At 44.8% G+C, this 18664-nt stretch overlaps 1 protein-coding gene across 4 annotated transcripts in view; it reads left to right on the top strand.

The window, feature by feature from the left end:
* The window catches only part of LOC142369229 (uncharacterized), a 51695-nt gene extending 33255 nt beyond the window's left edge, over positions 1-18440 (top strand). For 2 of the 4 annotated variants that reach the window (XM_075451543.1, XM_075451540.1), the window contains 31 exons: positions 176-346; positions 445-479; positions 635-799; positions 885-1019; positions 1690-1728; positions 1810-1950; positions 2424-2503; positions 2622-2645; positions 3157-4097; positions 4593-4781; positions 4864-4898; positions 5050-5202; positions 6316-6447; positions 6766-6804; positions 6944-7069; positions 7503-7623; positions 8300-8470; positions 8889-8923; positions 9009-9176; positions 9264-9398; positions 9873-9911; positions 10015-10155; positions 10459-10556; positions 10673-10696; positions 10946-11435; positions 11866-11928; positions 12034-13501; positions 17045-17122; positions 17414-17530; positions 17614-17735; positions 17818-18440. In XM_075451543.1, the coding sequence (XP_075307658.1) occupies positions 176-346; positions 445-479; positions 635-799; positions 885-1019; positions 1690-1728; positions 1810-1950; positions 2424-2503; positions 2622-2645; positions 3157-4097; positions 4593-4781; positions 4864-4898; positions 5050-5202; positions 6316-6447; positions 6766-6804; positions 6944-7069; positions 7503-7623; positions 8300-8470; positions 8889-8923; positions 9009-9176; positions 9264-9398; positions 9873-9911; positions 10015-10155; positions 10459-10556; positions 10673-10696; positions 10946-11435; positions 11866-11928; positions 12034-13501; positions 17045-17122; positions 17414-17530; positions 17614-17735; positions 17818-17886 (5744 nt within the window). In that variant the 3' untranslated portion in view covers positions 17887-18440. The remainder of the gene's footprint in view (positions 1-175; positions 347-444; positions 480-634; positions 800-884; positions 1020-1689; positions 1729-1809; positions 1951-2423; positions 2504-2621; positions 2646-3156; positions 4098-4592; positions 4782-4863; positions 4899-5049; positions 5203-6315; positions 6448-6765; positions 6805-6943; positions 7070-7502; positions 7624-8299; positions 8471-8888; positions 8924-9008; positions 9177-9263; positions 9399-9872; positions 9912-10014; positions 10156-10458; positions 10557-10672; positions 10697-10945; positions 11436-11865; positions 11929-12033; positions 13502-17044; positions 17123-17413; positions 17531-17613; positions 17736-17817) is intronic. The other 2 variants (XM_075451542.1, XM_075451541.1) reach the window with 1 other exon arrangement.
* Positions 18441-18664: the final 224 nt, after the last annotated feature.

Raw genomic sequence — 18664 nt, 5'->3', positions numbered from 1 at the left:
TAAAAAAGCCAGAGAATCTTTTCAGTGAGCAGAAAATGCTATGAATACAGCAATGTTTTAATGGCTGGTGTCAAATGTCATTTTAAAGGTTAAAGACGAGCTGCTTTTTTCAGATGTTTTATTTTTCTTCTGATGCAGACTAAAATTCCCACTTGTTTTCTCTTCGTCTGAACAGCACCACGACTGGCAGCAAAAGCTCTGCCAGACAGCGGTAACATTGTTACTGGAGCGGTCGCCCCAACCACAAAGAATGGCCTTCCACAAGGCAGCGCTGCACCATTTTCGGTCACACTGACAACTGCTCCCTTTGTGTTTCCAACCGTGTCTCCGTGGTTCATCATCCCAAGTAAGAGAAACGGTTGGAGGTTACGTTTATCTGTCAGATATGACTCGTTGACGGAAATTTAATGGGACTGAGCAATTGTGTTCATTTTCGGCTCCTAGATTTTCTCACAGTCAAGAACAAGGGGGACATTTGGGTAAGCACAATTTCTGTAAAACATCCCACCACAGAGGTCATTAGATGGGTCCAGCAAATGATTCTGTCAATGTAATCTGGTATTAAGAAGTGTTTCTGTTCCACTGTTCTCTTGCTCTTTAAAGTAATGCTGTCTTTGAATCTTGCACCCTGTAGAAAGCTGGCACTCTCGGCTCTAAAGTGTCCACAATCATGTTGACGGGTTTGCCAGAAGGAAACTACACACACGAGGACGTCGCTAAGCTGGTGTGGCGTTATTTCCCCAAACAGAATCTCCACACTCTGTATTACAAAGTGCTGGTCCTGCCACTGCAGAGGAGGGTACGGAATTAAGGCTCGAGGCCCAAACACACGCTTATTTACCAGAATACCGTGTCATTGACATTTCTCGCTTCTTTACTTTCAGGCTTTTGTGTATTTCAACAACTTTGAGACGTGTCGCAGTTTTATCAACGATCAAAGCAGAACTCCGGTTTCCGTCAAAGGCTCGGTGTTGAACGTCCACCTCGTCTTGGAGCAGATGGATCCTGGATCCAGTGAGGTATGCACGGATCCCGGTTTTTGGCCGTGTGAAGATGTGACGCACATCGATCAAAATCTTTCAGTTTTTATGTTTTGGTGGGGAGGGGAAACTCGCTTGCAAGTGGTTGGTTGTGGAATCATGTGCTTGTTGATTAAAGTAACGTAATTTAACAGCAATGTGAACTCGGTTTTATATTGGTTAATGTTCCATTGCTAGCCGGCAGCTAAACAGTCTCAACTGGTAAAAGCCCTGTTGTCACTGGTGAGGAATCCTGAAAGAAAGATTTCAGCATTGTGTGGCTACTTGATCAGAATTTAAACCAACAACACATTTAATTATTACCATGAAAGCAGTAAATCAGGTCTGCAGGGGAGGACCAGCAACAGTTCCCTCTGAATCTGACGCTGACACTGGCCATGAACTGTAACTAGAAGATGAATGTTATGACATACCTCACCGATGTCAAAGCTGCTTTGTACAGAAAGATCAGTCATTTAAACTTGTCCATGTACCAGTAGTCTCTAAACAAATAAGTGTGACTATATTACTGTTAAACTTGTTGTCTTAGGGACTTAAAACCTAGATTTTTGATTCAAGAATTTACAAACGGTGTCAATTAATATAAATCTGATGGACTGAAAATATTTTACTGATGACCGTGACAATCCTTCTTTTATTGTTTTTGTAGGAGATCATGTACAGATCAATGATGAAATGGAGCAACTCCGTAAGTCATTCCTCACTTTTGGACCCGTGCAGCTACTTCTGATCCCCTTTCATCAGCATGAACCCGTCGGTTGTTTTTCAGCACGTTCCGGAGCTCGAGTCTCTGGAAGAGCGGCTGCTGTGTGTGGAGGTGTCCGAGACATCCGTGCACCTCCTCATCGTGCTCATGAAAGCTGTGTTGTCAGTCGCGCCCTTCGTGAGCTTCCTGCCACTCGCCAACAGGGTACTACAGTTAATTATTCAGTTCTTTAGCTTTAGTTTGTTGTGTTGGGAGGACCAGGCACCTCAAAGCACGGAAAATCGTGGTTCCACATTAAAATCAATCAGAAGACTAGGTGTGAACAGTTTAGTTCTACTGTCAACATGAAAAGATTACTTACACCTTTTTAATCCTAAATCACAAAACGCTCTTTAAGAGACTCGACTACTTTCCTTTTGAACTGCTTCATATGTTCACGTATGAGGTTTAAACCCAAAAATATTCACTTTGATATGAAATATAGAGAAGAAGTGCAGTAAAAAAGATGAATAAAACTTAAGAATAGTTGTTAAAGTTAGTTAGCAAATAGACTAAAGTATACTAACTGTCAGGATCACATGGATTCATTTGGTTGATTTGAATATTTTTGGTCGCTGTCTTCATTTCTCCCTGCTGTATTTTTGTTTCTTCTGTGCATGAATGTCTTTCTGTGTCAGATTTCCATCGAGATGGCTGAATCGAGTGGCGTAACTAAGGTGCTGGAGAACATCTGTCGTATATCCACACCTAAAGAATGGTACGTTCCTAAATTAGGAGAAGGCATAGAGTAAATATGACGTATTACTAACACGAGTGTTTGTTATGCATCATTTACCTGACCAACCTTCTCTTTCTGCGGGGTTTTGTTCACACAGGAGTAAAGTTCGGCATGTTGAGTCGTGAGTATCTCATTTTTAACTCCATAAAGAGTCAGAAAACTGTGACAATAATCAGTTTGAGCGCTAAAATTGAAGCAACGAATACAACTCTTTTGCGTGGTTTCCAAAGAAGGAGGAATGTTTTCGTCTAGCTGCATGGACCTTTTTTTGCTGCCAAGGTTGGAAGATAAACTAATCTAACAGGTTCAGGTCATGCTGACACAGAGTCGGCCTCAAATGGAAAAAAAACAAAACATCCCTCTGACTGTGGGTGTAAGAGAGCTTTGCTTTTACTTCTGAAAAATAGAAACGACTAAAAATTTGGAACCTTTTCAAATTCTGGCATCCAGGGAAGTAGAAGTGTTTTATTATAGCCATTGGTGTTTATAAAGGATCCCAGGTAGTAACACGAACACACAAATATTTCTGAAAAACTGTTGCATTCAAACTCTGTTTTTGTCCGGGTAACAGCAAATCTTTGAATAGGCTTTACTCGAACATTAAGCGTTCAGCGTTCTTCCTTTTATTTCAGTTTGAAGAGCCTAAAACGGCGTCTTCAGGACTCGGGTGAGATCACAATAAACCTTGAGGCGGGCACCACAGGCATCAGTGACAAGCCCCCAGCTGTGAAAGATGGAGCACAGCCACTGAGCTCAGAAATGTCTGATAAAGGTGCACAACCTGCTGCTAAACCAGCTGCCTCAGTGGGCTCAAAATTTGCCACAAGTGACATATCAGTGAAGGAGACTGCTGAGAAAGTGGGAACTGAGATCGCCGCAGACTCCACTGCTCCTATGGCAAGTGGGGTAATGAGAGGAAAAGTGCCCTCCGAAGCAGAAGCAGCCTGTACTGCACAGACGTGCAGGGGACCTGGCGAGGGGAATTCAGCTGTGGTGGGAGCTGGGATGGCAAAAAAGGTTGGAGGAACCGCAGCAAAGACCCAAAATGTGCCGTCCAAATCAGCAGTTTCCGAAAATAAGCCGGACGCAGCAGAAAGGTTCAACCCTAAAAAGGTCGGGGAACCTTCTGGTGCGCCCAAAGACACCGATGAGGTTGTTGGGACAAGAAATGGAACTGCTCCTCGAGTCAAGCAACAGGCGGAACACGTCAAAGTTCACGGTGAGGCAAAAGACGTGAAAGGTGCCGAACCACCGGAGGAGCCCATGGAAACGGAAGGTTCTGCTGAGAGCACAGACGCAAAGACCTTAGCAACTAAACCCAGTGGGAGTCGGCCACCAACCAGTGCAGTTAAGACTCCACCGTCTTCAACCGCTCCACCTCAGAGACCACAGACCGCCGTCAAAACTCAAGGACCTTCGGTCAAAGCGTCATCACAGGTCCAACAAAGTACAAAGCCAAAACCAGAATCCACCACACAAGAACCGAACGCCAGGACAAACGCCTCACAAGGTCAACCGCAGGCCGCAGGCCGCTCAGCCGGAGCCGCTTTGACGACAGAAAGGGAGCAAAACGGTAGGAATACATCTGGTAATGATGATCTGTGCAGATTCTTCTTCCTGTCCTTACATTTCTGACTCTGACTTTGAGCCATTTGGCGGTTTATTGAATCTTGAATAAATTGAGACATCATAACAACACCATCAGTTTGGTTGTGGTTTTGTGCCCCAAGAAGTTAAGGATAAAAAAAGTCTTGCTCTTTCATTGTGGTAAATGTCTCGTTGCCTCCTTAATATTTAGGTTTGTTTTGTCTCATTTAAGACAACTGGAACTGTTTTGTAGACCAAACCACTGATCAGATCAGGAGGAGGCCACTTCAGAACACAAGTGAATGTTGAACACCTGAATTATTCTCAATGGGCCTTTTAAAATGTTACATTTGATTAGCATGAAGGTTATATAAACATGTTTTTATGTTGAAAGTATTTCACTGATGTTTGAATTTTGAATCAAGAGACATGAGGGGTCTTGAAAATGCTACTATCCACATAAATCGTTTGTCCTTTGCAGCATCGAAAGGAGTCCTTAAAGTTTCGGCTGTGGCGACTGGATCTGCAGCATCCGGCAAAGCCGAGCAGGGAAACAAAGCTGCTGCACCAGAGAGCAAAACGCACCCGGGTGCAACCGCGTCTACAGCCGCCGACACCTCCCTGACTCCGGGGGAGAGGATAGGAAGCCTCCTGACATACAGAAACTTCAGTAAGAAGTCAGAAGTTTTCTTGCCTTTTTTTTTTTTTTTTCCCCTCACTGTTTTTCAAGCTTCACCTCTTCTTCTTCACAGATTTTGTTTCGAAGAAAATCATCTTGACACCAAAAGTAAGTTTACTTAGTTCAACTCCAGTCAGCTTCTACACCAAAGACATGTTTTAATGTTTTAGCATTTTCGCTCATATAATGGCATCCTCTAAAGTGCCCAATCAGACCCGCTGAATGTTAAACTCCCCCAATTACTGTCATTACTTTCCAGTTATTTTTATTGAATTCGAGGCTGGTGTTGATAAACAACCTGCCGGAGTACTACGAAGGCCGCTACACAGAGGCCGACTTTGTCAACTGCCTCAGCAAATTTAAAGTTCAGTGTGAGGGCGACGCCAACATCATCATTCCTCAGTCGCGTATGGTAAGTAACACTTTGGGTTTCTGTTTCAGAGTCCCCAAAGTTTTTTAACTTTTTTAAATAAGTCGTCTCCTCACACTTGGGCACAGAGTTACATCATGTGGTAACAGAACCGGAGTTTATTTTATAGCATTTTTTATCTCCCGTAAAAGCAAAGAAAATAGCTGCTTTCGGACAGAGCCGTTCTAAGAACGCAGTTATCAGAACTGTCCTACTCGAATTTCGTTCTGATAACTATCCTTCCTCAGCGGAACTGTTTCAGTCTGCATTCGCACATGAGTCGAGACCTGATAGGGACTGATGTGGCGCGCGCAGCCGTCTGCGTCAGTGACGTGCTACGTTAGCCGTTTAGCGCCACATTCAACAACAAAACAAAACAAAACCCGGTAAAAGTAAGGAGAGAAGAAAAACACCACCAAGAAGCTAACATGGAGAGCGGGGAGGCCACCGTGTTCATGGTCTGCATGATGGTGATATTAATCATGGACGATCACATCAGGCGTCTAATATCGAGGCTGGAAAAGCTCACAGAGAGAGTCAGGAGATACTTTTTCATTTCATGAAGGAAGAAAGGAGAGCAGAGCGCTGCAGACAAAGGAGACGACGTGTAAGTTTAATTTATTAAACACCTGCCGGTTCTGTCTGTGTGGTATGATGAAACATTTCAGCCGTGACAGCATGACATGGGGCGTAGCTACCGACCACCACACACCTCCGTCAGATGCGTTCTATAGAACCATGAAAAGACCCGACCTCGGAGAAGGAGCTGAAATGGTTATAGGAACTGAGGGAGAAAGCCCCGAGTTCCTGTATGTCCGAACACGGTAGAAAACGGCCCCGCGGATTAAAAGGTTATTAGAACTGCTAATGGTTCCTACAGTCCGAAAGCGGCTATAGATAAATAAAAGCAATGACAAGCAAAGAAAATAAGGAATTCAACACCTGAGGAAACGCTGTCATATTTAGATCTGATCAATCCGGATCTGCAGTGAGAAAAAAAAAACGTTATTCAGTTCCAGCATCCTAAAATGGATCTATTGGACTATAAAACATAGATTAAAATAGATATATATATGTGTGTCGGAATGAAGATGGGTTCTCATGTTTTCCTTTCAGGCCTTCGTTCACCTGCCGAGCGTGGAGAAGGTGCAGGAATTCTTCCGCCTGTTGAAAAGTACAAACGGCATCATCTTCAAAGGGTCTCAACTATCTGTCCGTCTTGTAGGGAACGCCATCTCGAAGACAATGGTAACACTGGGAACACTGCACTGAACTTCACATTTATAAGTTTGGAGGAGTCTTCGATGCGTTTCTATATTCAAGTACGACTAACTGCTGTGCTTGAAAACATATCACGGTAGAAAATTTTCCCCCAAACCGGCCCTCATTCAGTCTTTTTCGTATTTGGGCGTGAGATATTTGCAGTCACTCATAGCAAGAATACCGTGGCTGGAAACAGCTATGATGTTATTAAACACAGGGAAACAAGCCTGCTCGAATTTGCTAATTAAAACCTTCAACTGTTATTGTGTCTGACATCATTTTTATTTTTTTTTTGTCCCCCAGTTTGAGCTTTATAAACGTCTTATGAAGATGATCAAGTTTGTAAGTGACACTCGCACACACTTATATCTTCATTGCAGTCTAAAAACATAAAAATTTATGCCACAACAAACCAAAAACCCGTGTCTACGTGTGGCTCCGGCTTGATTAAATCTCTCCCCCGGTGTTGTTGCTGAACCAGGGGACAAACGATGATGGAACGAGAACGGTCTACATCCAGAACATCACGCCAAGCGAGACCAGTGAGCTCAGGAAAGCTTTGAGAAAAATGGGCTCTGTAAAAAACTTCCTGCCCCTCCTCAACAAGGTAAAAATATGCACACCTAAAGCACACCGCTTCACTTCTCAGGTTTTAAGAATCAGGGACACGATTCAAGAAAAAAATCTAAATAAAGAAATGTATCTGGTCCTCACCAAGTCTTCAACGATGATTAAACGACCTCGGACGAACAAGATCCCTTGACATGCGAGACCGTGTCATTGGGTGAAAAGTTAAGCTCGCCCTGACTGGTTTAAAAAAAGCAAAGGTTAGCAGTGCTTTGACGTTTAGCTAGTTCAATTAGTGTGTAATAAGTTGTTCATATGTGACCTCCTCACCTTAACGACCACATCGTGTTTTTTCTTTATTATGTCTTGATACGGAGGGTGGGCTTTCTTTCCCGAATGGCCGTGCACGCTAATTCGAGAGGACTTTTTGTGTGTCTCATCTGTCATCTGTTCTGTGTGTGTGCTTCTTCCAGGTTTTTATTGAATTTGAGTGTCACATCGCTGCCGATCGGCTTGGAGTTTGGTACAGCCTCCTGAAACGGCGCCCTGCCCACAACGTCTACAGGATGAGGGTCCCAAAAGGTCCAACCCAACGTAGGTCTCTGACACCTGAAAGTCACACCGAAATAGTAAAACACAAATGTCTCAGACTGTTACGCATGTGCGCATCGCTGTACCGATGCTTAAAGGGATAGTTCGCCTCTTTTGACATGAAGCTGTATGACATCCCACATTAGCAATATCATTTCTGAACATTTTCTTACCCCTGCTGCGTCCTGTGAGCCGAGTTCCAGCCGAGTTTTGGCGTTGACGAAGGTAGTCCGGCTAGTTGGCTGGGGTTGCAAAAATAAAGCGTTTTGCTTCTCAAAACAATATGCGTTCAAAAGAGTAATACATTTGCATCACGAAATCGTAAGCCAGAAAAAGTCAGACCTCACAATCGCTTGGCGCTATTTCTCTCTCCCTTCGTATCACTACGGGCTGTGTAAACTGTACAGACCGAAGTGCAGACCCAGCAGTCCCCTGCTTCCGAGCAGGAAACACCGTAACAGGTGCAGCTATCGCCAGGTGGCTGAACGCAGTGATACAAAGGGAGGCAAAAATAGCATGTTTATAACTGAAGTTACATCCAAGTCACTCGTGTTAAAGTTTCTCGACGAGCGTTGCAGAAAGTAAATCTTCTAAAACAAACAGCAAGTCGTATTCAGTGAAGATGGATCTTTGTAAAGATTTAAAAACAGGAGAACTGATTTATTTGCCGTCTGTGCAGCACCAAGTCAGCCGGAACTGACCATGCCGGACAGCAGCGATATTGTTGCCGGAGCCACCATCCCAACAGCAAAATGTGGCGTTCCAGGGGACTGCACTGCACCATTTTGGATCCCCATGACAACTAGTCCCTATATATTCCCGACTATGTCTCCTTGGTTCAACATCCCAGGTAAGAGGAACGAAATGAATCTGCCAAACACAACATCTGGACTGAAAGTGGCTGTTTGCACCTGGTATTAACATGTGTCCTGGCAGCTCCGTGCACAGTTGGGTCACGCTAAGCGCAGGTGTAAACGCGTTCAAGTTCCATCACCCAGATCACATTCTGAGGTGGGCTGTGAGTGATGTGTCCTGGGGCACACTGAATCTTACGTGCCTCCACAGAAGCAAAATAATTATCCATTTGATTTTTTTTTTTTGTGATGGAAGCAGTGCATTTGATAGTACACAAAGCGAGGAATTGGGATCAGTCCACACGATTCACACGTGGAGACACATTTTATTACCAGGTGTAAACCGTCACTCCTCCGTAGCTGTTGGAGGATGCACGTTAAAACCAAGTGTTCTTTTTTTTTTTTACCTCCCAGTTTATCAGACAGTCAGTGGAAGGACGGGCATGGTGGTAAGCTCGTGTTTTCTGAACTCTTTATTTATACTTTAATATATTAAGAAGTTGAGACTTCGCTCGCTTACCTTATGTCCCGCAGGAGGAGCCTTTCATCAAAGGCGCTGCGTTCTTCACAATCATGCTGACGAGTTTGCCGGATGAAACCTACACACACGAGGACGTGGTGAAGCTGGTGTGGAATTATTTCCCCGAACAGAACCTGCACTCTCTGTACTACAGAGTGATGGTTCTACCTCTGCAGAGGAGGGTGAGGAGCAGACTGGGTTTATTTACAGCTTGGATCATTAAATGATGTTTTTACCATTTGCTGACGTGCTTTTCTCTCCTCACCCAGGCCTTTGTGTACTTTAGTGAATGGGATACGTGCTGCAAATTTGCCCGAAGTCACCTCAAAAATCCAGTTTCTCTCAAAGGCAGCATTCTCAACATCCACGTGGTCTTGGAGAACATGGACCCTGGAACCAGCGAGGTATGAGACATGAGGAAAAGTATCAGACGGCACGCTCAGGGTCGTTGCTCTCCGCTTCCTAACCGGAGTCAGAAAGCAGTCCAGTGTTTCTTCTTAAAGGCCTAACTCCATTTTTTTTTTTCTAAGGAGAAAGCAACAACACACAGGACCATCCTTCATTTAAGTCATACATGTAGATATGTACTTACTGACTGGCTTTCTTTATTGAACCTGCTGTTATTGACCACCACATCAGACAGGGAGCTCTCCAGAAACTCAGCAAACTGTAGACGTGCTGGCACTCCGCCCCCCAATGAGCCTCTTGTTGTGGAAAAATGTGCAAATAAAGAGTTTTGGTTAAACTTGTGTCAGAGTTGTACACGGATAAGGCTTCACATGTAAAACTAATACTGGACTACTTGAGAAAGCACTAAACGCAATGAATCCTGCTGAACTTCCGAGGGGATTTGTCACAAACCATCTCGTTTTTTGCAGGAGATCACGTACAGAAATCTGATGAAGTGGAGCAACGTTGTAAGTCGTTTTTTTTTTTGGCTCATTTAAATCTGAAATTGGTGAAAACGGTCATTTGGTTTCCTCTGGTGTTCAACATTCATTCTTTTATTTGGTCCCACAGCATGTTTCAAACCTGGAGTCTTTGGAGGAGCGGCTGCTGTGTGTGGAGGTCTCGGGGATGGATGTGGTTCTCATCATGGCTGTCATGAAGGAGGTGGCGTGCATCGCCCCCTTTGTCCGTTTCCTGCCACTTGCCAACAGGGTATGACCACCTTAAACATGGCCGTTATTCCCACGTGCATGTGCAGACCACAGAGTCTCTGCGGGTTGTAGAGAATGGAGCCCTGCTGACTGCTACGTCGACTATTATATCAGCCCTCTGTGTGACCCTGGAAGTAAACATGGGTTAAGCAGCAGAAGCAGAGGTTCGACACCTCTGGATGAAGGCGATAGAAGCTCAAGACTCAATGGAGCGGAGTCATTTCCAGCTTTCAAATGTGAAGGAAAATGTAGCAGTTGTTTGTTTCATCACGTTCTTCTCACCCTCTCGGTCTTTCTGTGACAGATCTACATTGAGATGGAGGAATCCGGCGGAGTGACAAAAGTGTTGGAGAACACCTCCGCATGCAAACTGTCTGAACAGTGTGGAACTTGGTATGCTTGGTATGTCCGATTCAGGCTAAAACCCACAACTGTTGTGTTTCTAAGGCCGTCTTTATCAAATGAGGTGACTTAACGCAATGTTGGTCTTTCCCACGTTTTCTTTTTCCATCACACAGGAAGAAAGTTGGACGTATCGAGCCGTGAGTTTTTCACTTTTGTTTTTATTTATTTATTTGTTTGATTTTGACGTACGAAAGGTAATCGAATCCTGAGCAAAACTGCAGCAATAATCCGTGTGACATTAGAGGTGAAAGGAACCCCGATGTCGAGGTGCAGTTTCTGTTAATAACGTGATGCTCTGTATGATTGTGTTTCGTATGAAGATCCTTTCATACCTTTTTGGGAAACAACCCAGTTGTTAATGACAACGTTTCTGCTTTTACTTGAAGTTTAAAGAGCCGAAAACGCCGTCTACAAGAGTGTGAAAAGATTGCGGTGAACCTTGAACTGGGCACGGTAGGCGTCTACACCAAGCCCCCACCAACGGAAAGCGAAACGCAGCCTCCTCCTGCTGATGAAGGGGCAAAACCTGCTGCACAAACCAGCACTCCTGCTCCCACGGAACCGGCGGCCCCCGGGCGGGCCACCACAGCTGGACCGAGTGGCACCGTCTCCAGTGACTCGGCGACGAAAGAGCGACATGGAACCAAGATCAGAGCCGGCCCCGCCGTCGCTCCGGAGAGGAGTGAGGATGTGGAGATGGCGGAGGAGGGGAAAGAGGAGTCACCGACACGCTCTGCTCTCCCCGCCACCAGCCTGCTGACGTCTGAGGAAGACGTCTCAGAGCTTCCCCACATCGACAAGGACAGTTTCAATGCAATCAAAGCAATCGTTCACAAGTACAGACTCACACGAGAAACGCCCGGCAAGGACCTAGAGGTGATCATGCTTACTTTACTGACTGAAAGGCTAATATTCATGTCAAAATGTGTCAAATAACACCAAATACCCAGTTTATTAGCTTCAGTGCAGCCAAGTCAGGGATGGAAAACAACCTCCAAGCATTTTGGGATGCGTGCCTGCGTGGAGAGAAATCATCTTTTAATATGAATTGATGTAACTTCCAACAAAAAAGAAAATAACATCAATAGATACAAGCTAGCATGAGTCCGAGAGGACGCGATTTGCAGGCAGAAAGGTTTAATTCTGTGGTGATTCCAGCAGCGTCCAATTCAATGTCAGGATGTGAACAGGGTGAGGGGTTCAATTTATGCTAAATCAAAGTTCCAAGGTGACAAATGAGTTTCAGAAAACGAGCTTTAACCAAATCTACACAGTATTCAGTAACACGGTAACATTCGCTTTTTAGATTCCCGACCAAAGTGAAGGCAGCTCTGGAGGCTCATGTCACGAAGACACACCACGGAGAAAGGTTTTTTGTTTCCTAATAAACCTTACAGTCATTCTTTAGACCTGTATTTGCCTATTGTAGATTTCTGTCTGTTTTCTGATGGATATTGTCTCTCTCCCCCATCAGGCTCTGGATACTCAACCTGCCGTCGTCTCTTCAGACCCTTTTGATGACGAAAATTTCAGTATTGGAGACTTTGTCACCGTTGATGAAATTAGTGAAGACGTGGAGGACGCGGCTGCTGACGATAGCTCCGCTTCACAGAAGCAAACCTTTTGTGAGAAAAGACAGCAGAAAGGTTCAGACTTGTCATCTTCTGCCAAAAAGACCTCAACAAGTTCCTCCAAAGACTCCAAGAGCTCATCCTCTTCCTCTAGTTTGAGCTCCGTGTCACCAAAAAAGCAAAAAGACTCCTCTGAATCCACCAAATCCCAAACCAAAGCCTCATCCTCTGCCAGTGTCAGCAAGACCTCCTCCTCTTCTTCTTCACAGTCTGCTGAAAGTTCCGTCTCCTCCGGCCTGAAAGCTCAGCCGAGCAAGGCGAGGTCACATGCTCCATCCTCAGGTCGAAGCACCCGTTCATCTGTGGAGATGCGTCAAACTCGTAAATTTGAAGTCAAACCCACAGAGAGGGCGGTGTCAGCAGAGAGCGCTGCTGCGAAAACTGCTGAGTCAGAGATGAAAATAGAATCCGCATCAGAGACAGATCCACCTGCACAGAGACGGGAGTCAGAGTCGACCAACCAAACCCAAAGTCTGAAGGCTGATTTTAAGGAGGAAACAGCCAAAGAAGTGAGCAAAGACAAAGGAAGGAAAAAGGATGATGATGGAAAACAGACTGAGGAGGAGGGAGATGATGGTGACGATTACCGAATCCTTGATTCACTCGATGATGCAGCTGATGAACAGATGGCTGAAGAAGAGAAGCAAGACGGCAGCACTGTTTTCAAAGTAAGAGGCAGTGCAACTGAAGACCAAGCAGCTACAGTTGGAGAGGCAAGACATCTGGTCGAAGATGAAGGTTCCACAGCAGAGACGGATCGCAGGACTGGAACATCTGAGAGTGAAGACAGGTCGTCAAAGAGTGAGGACAGGATGCAAACAAAGGAAGGCCAAAAGGGGGGTAGCAAAGAGATTGATGAGGAGACAGTCTTTAAGGTTGTGGACTCAGAAGAGGAAGCTGTTCAGGAGGCCTCAGCAACAGAAAGGTCTGGTAGAAGAAGAACTGTGAGAGGCATCAAAGGGGATCAGACGGCATCACAAGACAAGGCAGCCACGGATGAACCGACCATCCTGACCAGATCTACCAGAGGAAGGAGGAATCCAACCACCCGGACAGATGGTGAAAATGGGGGAGAAGAAAACGAGACCCCCAAAAGGAGGAGGGGCAAACTTGCCACAGAATCACAGGAACAAAACGGAGCGAAAACTACAGAAAGCACACCAACAAAGAAGAACGACGGAAGAGACGAGGCGGCCTCTCAGGAAAGTTCGGATGTCGTTGAGATGGGAGAGGCTGAACGGGAGAAAGAGGACGTGACGGCGAGCAGGAAAAGAGGCCGACCAAGGAAGAGAACCGGAAAACAGACGCCTGGTACCTCAGTCACATCTGTATCTGCTGCACAGTCACATCTGTATCTGCTGCACAGTCACATCTGTATCTGCTGCACAGTCACATCTGTATCTGCTACAGTCACATCTGTATCTGCTACAGTCACATCTGTAACTGCTACACAGTCACATCTGTATCTGCTACAGAGTCACATCTGTAACTGCTACAGTCACATCTGTATCTGCTACACAGTCACATCTGTATCTGCTACACAGTCACATCTGTATCTTCTACACAGTCACATCTGTATCTGCTACACAGTCACATCTGTATCTACTACACAGTCACATCTGTATCTGCTACACAGTCACATCTGTATCTGCTGCACAGTCACATCTGTATCTGCTACAGTCACATCTGTATCTGCTACACAGTCACATCTGTAACTGCTATACAGTCACATCTGTATCTACTACACAGTCACATCTGTATCTGCTACAGTCACATCTGTATCTGCTGCACAGTCACATCTGTATCTGCTGCACAGTCACATCTGTATCTGCTACAGTCACATCTGTAACTGCTACACAGTCACATCTGTATCTGCTGCACAGTCACATCTGTATCTGCTACACAGTCACATCTGTAACTGCTACAGTCACATCTGTATCTGCTACACAGTCACATCTGTATCTGCTACACAGTCACATCTGTAACTGCTACAGTCACATCTGTAACTGCTACACAGTCACATCTGTATCTGCTACAGTCACATCTGTATCTGCTACAGTCACATCTGTATCTGCTACAGTCACATCTGTATCTGCTGCAGTCACATCTGTATCTGCTACAATCACATCTGTTTCTGCTACACAGTCACATCTGTATCTACTACAATCACATCTGTATCTGCTACAGTCACATCTGTATCTGCTACAGTCACACCTGTATCTGCTACACAGTCACATCTGTAACTGCTACAGTCACATCTGTATCTGCTACACAGTCACATCTGTATCTGCTACACAGTCACATCTGTAACTGCTACAGTCACATCTGTAACTGCTACACAGTCACATCTGTATCCGCTACAGTCACATCTGTATCTGCTACAGTCACATCTGTATCTGCTACACAGTCACATCTGTATCTGCTATCTGCTACACAGTCACATCTGTATCTGCTACACAGTCACATCTGTATCTGCTATCTGCTATACAGTCACATCTGTATCTGCTACACAGTCACATCTGTATCTGCTACAGTCACATCTGTATCTGCTATCTGCTATACAGTCACATCTGTAACTGCTACAGTCACATCTGTATCTGCTACACAGTCACATCTGTAACTGCTACAGTCACATCTGTAACTGCTACACAGTCACATCTGTATCCGCTACAGTCACATCTGTATCTGCTACAGTCACATCTGTATCTGCTACACAGTCACATCTGTATCTGCTATCTGCTACACAGTCACATCTGTATCTGCTACACAGTCACATCTGTATCTGCTATCTGCTATACAGTCACATCTGTATCTGCTACACAGTCACATCTGTATCTGCTACAGTCACATCTGTATCTGCTATCTGCTATACAGTCACATCTGTAACTGCTACAGTCACATCTGTATCTGCTACACAGTCACATCTGTAACTGCTACAGTCACATCTGTAACTGCTACACAGTCACATCTGTATCCGCTACAGTCACATCTGTATCTGCTACAGTCACATCTGTATCTGCTACACAGTCACATCTGTATCTGCTATCTGCTACACAGTCACATCTGTATCTGCTACACAGTCACATCTGTATCTGCTATCTGCTATACAGTCACATCTGTATCTGCTACACAGTCACATCTGTATCTGCTACAGTCACACCTGTATCTGCTACAGTCACACCTGTATCTGCTACAGTCACATCTGTATCTGCTATCTGCTACACAGTCACATCTGTTTCTGCTATCTGCTACACAGTCACATCTGTATCTGCTACACAGTCACATCTGTATCTGCTGCACAGTCACATCTGTATCTGCTACAGTCACATCTGTAACTGCTACAGTCACATCTGTATCTGCTACACAGTCACATCTGTAACTGCTATACAGTCACATCTGTATCTACTACACAGTCACATCTGTATCTGCTACAGTCACATCTGTAACTGCTGCACAGTCACATCTGTATCTGCTGCACAGTCACATCTGTATCTGCTGCACAGTCACATCTGTATCTGCCACAGTCACATCTGTAACTGCTACACAGTCACATCTGTATCTGCTGCACAGTCACATCTGTATCTGCTACACAGTCACATCTGTATCTGCTACACAGTCACATCTGTAACTGCTATACAGTCACATCTGTATCTACTACACAGTCACATCTGTATCTGCTACAGTCACATCTGTAACTGCTGCACAGTCACATCTGTATCTGCTGCACAGTCACATCTGTATCTGCTGCACAGTCACATCTGTATCTGCCACAGTCACATCTGTAACTGCTACACAGTCACATCTGTATCTGCTGCACAGTCACATCTGTATCTGCTACAGTCACATCTGTAACTGCTACAGTCACATCTGTATCTGCTACACAGTCACATCTGTAACTGCTATACAGTCACATCTGTATCTACTACACAGTCACATCTGTATCTGCTACAGTCACATCTGTAACTGCTGCACAGTCACATCTGTATCTGCTGCACAGTCACATCTGTATCTGCCACAGTCACATCTGTAACTGCTACACAGTCACATCTGTATCTGCTGCACAGTCACATCTGTATCTGCTACAGTCACATCTGTAACTGCTACAGTCACATCTGTATCTGCTACACAGTCACATCTGTAACTGCTATACAGTCACATCTGTATCTACTACACAGTCACATCTGTATCTGCTACAGTCACATCTGTAACTGCTGCACAGTCACATCTGTATCTGCTGCACAGTCACATCTGTATCTGCTGCACAGTCACATCTGTATCTGCCACAGTCACATCTGTAACTGCTACACAGTCACATCTGTATCTGCTGCACAGTCACATCTGTATCTGCTACAGTCACATCTGTAACTGCTACAGTCACATCTGTATCTGCTACACAGTCACATCTGTAACTGCTACAGTCACATCTGTATCTGCTACAGTCACATCTGTATATGCTACAGTCACATCTGTATCTGCTGCAGTCACATCTGTATCTGCTACAATCACATCTGTATCTGCTACAGTCACATCTGTTTCTGCTACACAGTCACATCTGTATCTGCTACAATCACATCTGTATCTGCTACAGTCACATCTGTATCTGCTACAGTCACACCTGTATCTGCTACAGTCACATCTGTAACTGCTACAGTCACATCTGTATCTGCTACACAGTCACATCTGTATCTGCTATCTGCTATACAGTCACATCTGTATCTGCTACACAGTCACATCTGTATCTGCTATCTGCTATACAGTCACATCTGTATCTGCTACACAGTCACATCTGTATCTGCTACACAGTCACATCTGTATCTGCTACACAGTCGCATTAATCATTCTCTTCTCTCACAGTTAGAAAATCTCCGAGAGGGAAAAAAGCAGATTGTGCCGAAGATGAGACGCCACAAGAATGTTTGGAGGACGTTGAAGGTGCAGAAAGCTGTTTGAACACAGAATATTTAATGAGCTTTAAAGATTGCTCAGTTATTAAGACTATCGCAGATTACTTCATTATTAATTAACCATCTATTTACGTACAGTGAAAGCTGGTGGTTTATTGGAAATGTATAAATCCAAATCGCACAAGCTAAAACTGTGACATATTTAAGAACCCTCCTTCAGGGAACTTCTTTCATTTTGCTTTGGGATTGTTTATTGGAATAACAGCAGATTCCTTTCCCGTCGGGCTGTAATTAATGACTGATCCCTCTTCTTCTTCAGGCCTTCATAAACGCAGGACGGAGCCGGCTGGACCCAAAACAAAGCGACCTCGTTCTCAGTCGCCTCGTGCCGCTGCCGACTTCAGATTGCCGCCGTTCAACGCAGCAGCGCCGTGCGGTGAGAAACCAGCACGCAGCTAAAGCGGCGACCTCCCATTCAGACGGGGCGTTACATTCTGTCACGTTTGCGCTCCTCTTCAGGTCAGGAGTTTGTGGTGCCCAAGTGGGGTTATTTCTGTAACGTCTGCGCCGTTCCGTACCTGAACGACGGCGCCGCCGAGGACCTGCACTGCAAAAGCCAGACGCACTACGACAACCTGCAGGTACTCGCAAGATGCAACATACAGGAAGTCATCTACAGACCCCCACTTTGCCTCTCATTATGTGCCCGTTTTGCTTTTTCAGAAATATTACCAGAAGTGCCGAGAGAAACCTTCAACACCGCAGACGCAAAGCTCTCAAGGATCGACTTAACTACAAATGATTTCCTTATGAACAGTGCGATGAAGCGTCCTGTTAGGTGTGTGTTTGGGACCGTTCGGCCTGAGCAGCAGGTCCCAGTTTGATTCCCGGGCAGCCGGACCGTTTTCAGTATTTGATACTAATGAACCTTCTTTATGAAAACATTCCTTCACTTTAAAAGTGACGTCACTTCATTCTACGTGACGTAAAACGAATGGGAAGTGTTAGCAGACGGGAAGTTACACGTTTCCTGCTGTTCTTTGTACCCGTCGTGCTTTAAGTGAAACTATTTTTAATTGAAAAATGTGTGATTGAGTTATCATTAAATATGTAGTTGGTTAAAATGATATAAAGTGCCTGACAGCGATGACTGTTTTTCTGAACCAAAGTCACGAAGTCGACTGTAGGGGGAAAAAAGGACGCCGTTTGGTCCTTCGCTTTACGTTCACTTAGGTCAGCGGTGGCCACCGTTTGTTCGTCTTCATTTAAAACATTGAAATCTAAAATGTGTTACATGTTTTCTGATTTATTAAGCGAAATAAATGCATTTTTATCAATAATAAGGGTCATGTTGTGGTGCTTGTGTTTGCAGGTTCAGTCTGTCCGCTCTCTCTGTTTAGAACCAAATAAGTAAAAGCGGCCTGATGCTGGTGCCTTTTAAACTGTTACTGAACCATTTAAAGGCAAAGAAACTGTTCAGGTCTGGACTTCAGCGGCAGAAGCGGCTTCAACCAGACAGAAAGCCGGTAAAACCAGTAATCTGATAAGCAAAGTGTTTGTTGCGCTCGTA

The sequence above is a fragment of the Odontesthes bonariensis genome, chromosome 19 (assembly GCF_027942865.1).
Source record: "Odontesthes bonariensis isolate fOdoBon6 chromosome 19, fOdoBon6.hap1, whole genome shotgun sequence".
In the NCBI taxonomy this organism is placed as follows: Eukaryota; Metazoa; Chordata; class Actinopteri; order Atheriniformes; family Atherinopsidae; genus Odontesthes; species Odontesthes bonariensis.
The sequence above is the reverse complement of the archived record's forward strand: the minus strand, read 5'-3'. Positions and strand labels throughout refer to the sequence as shown.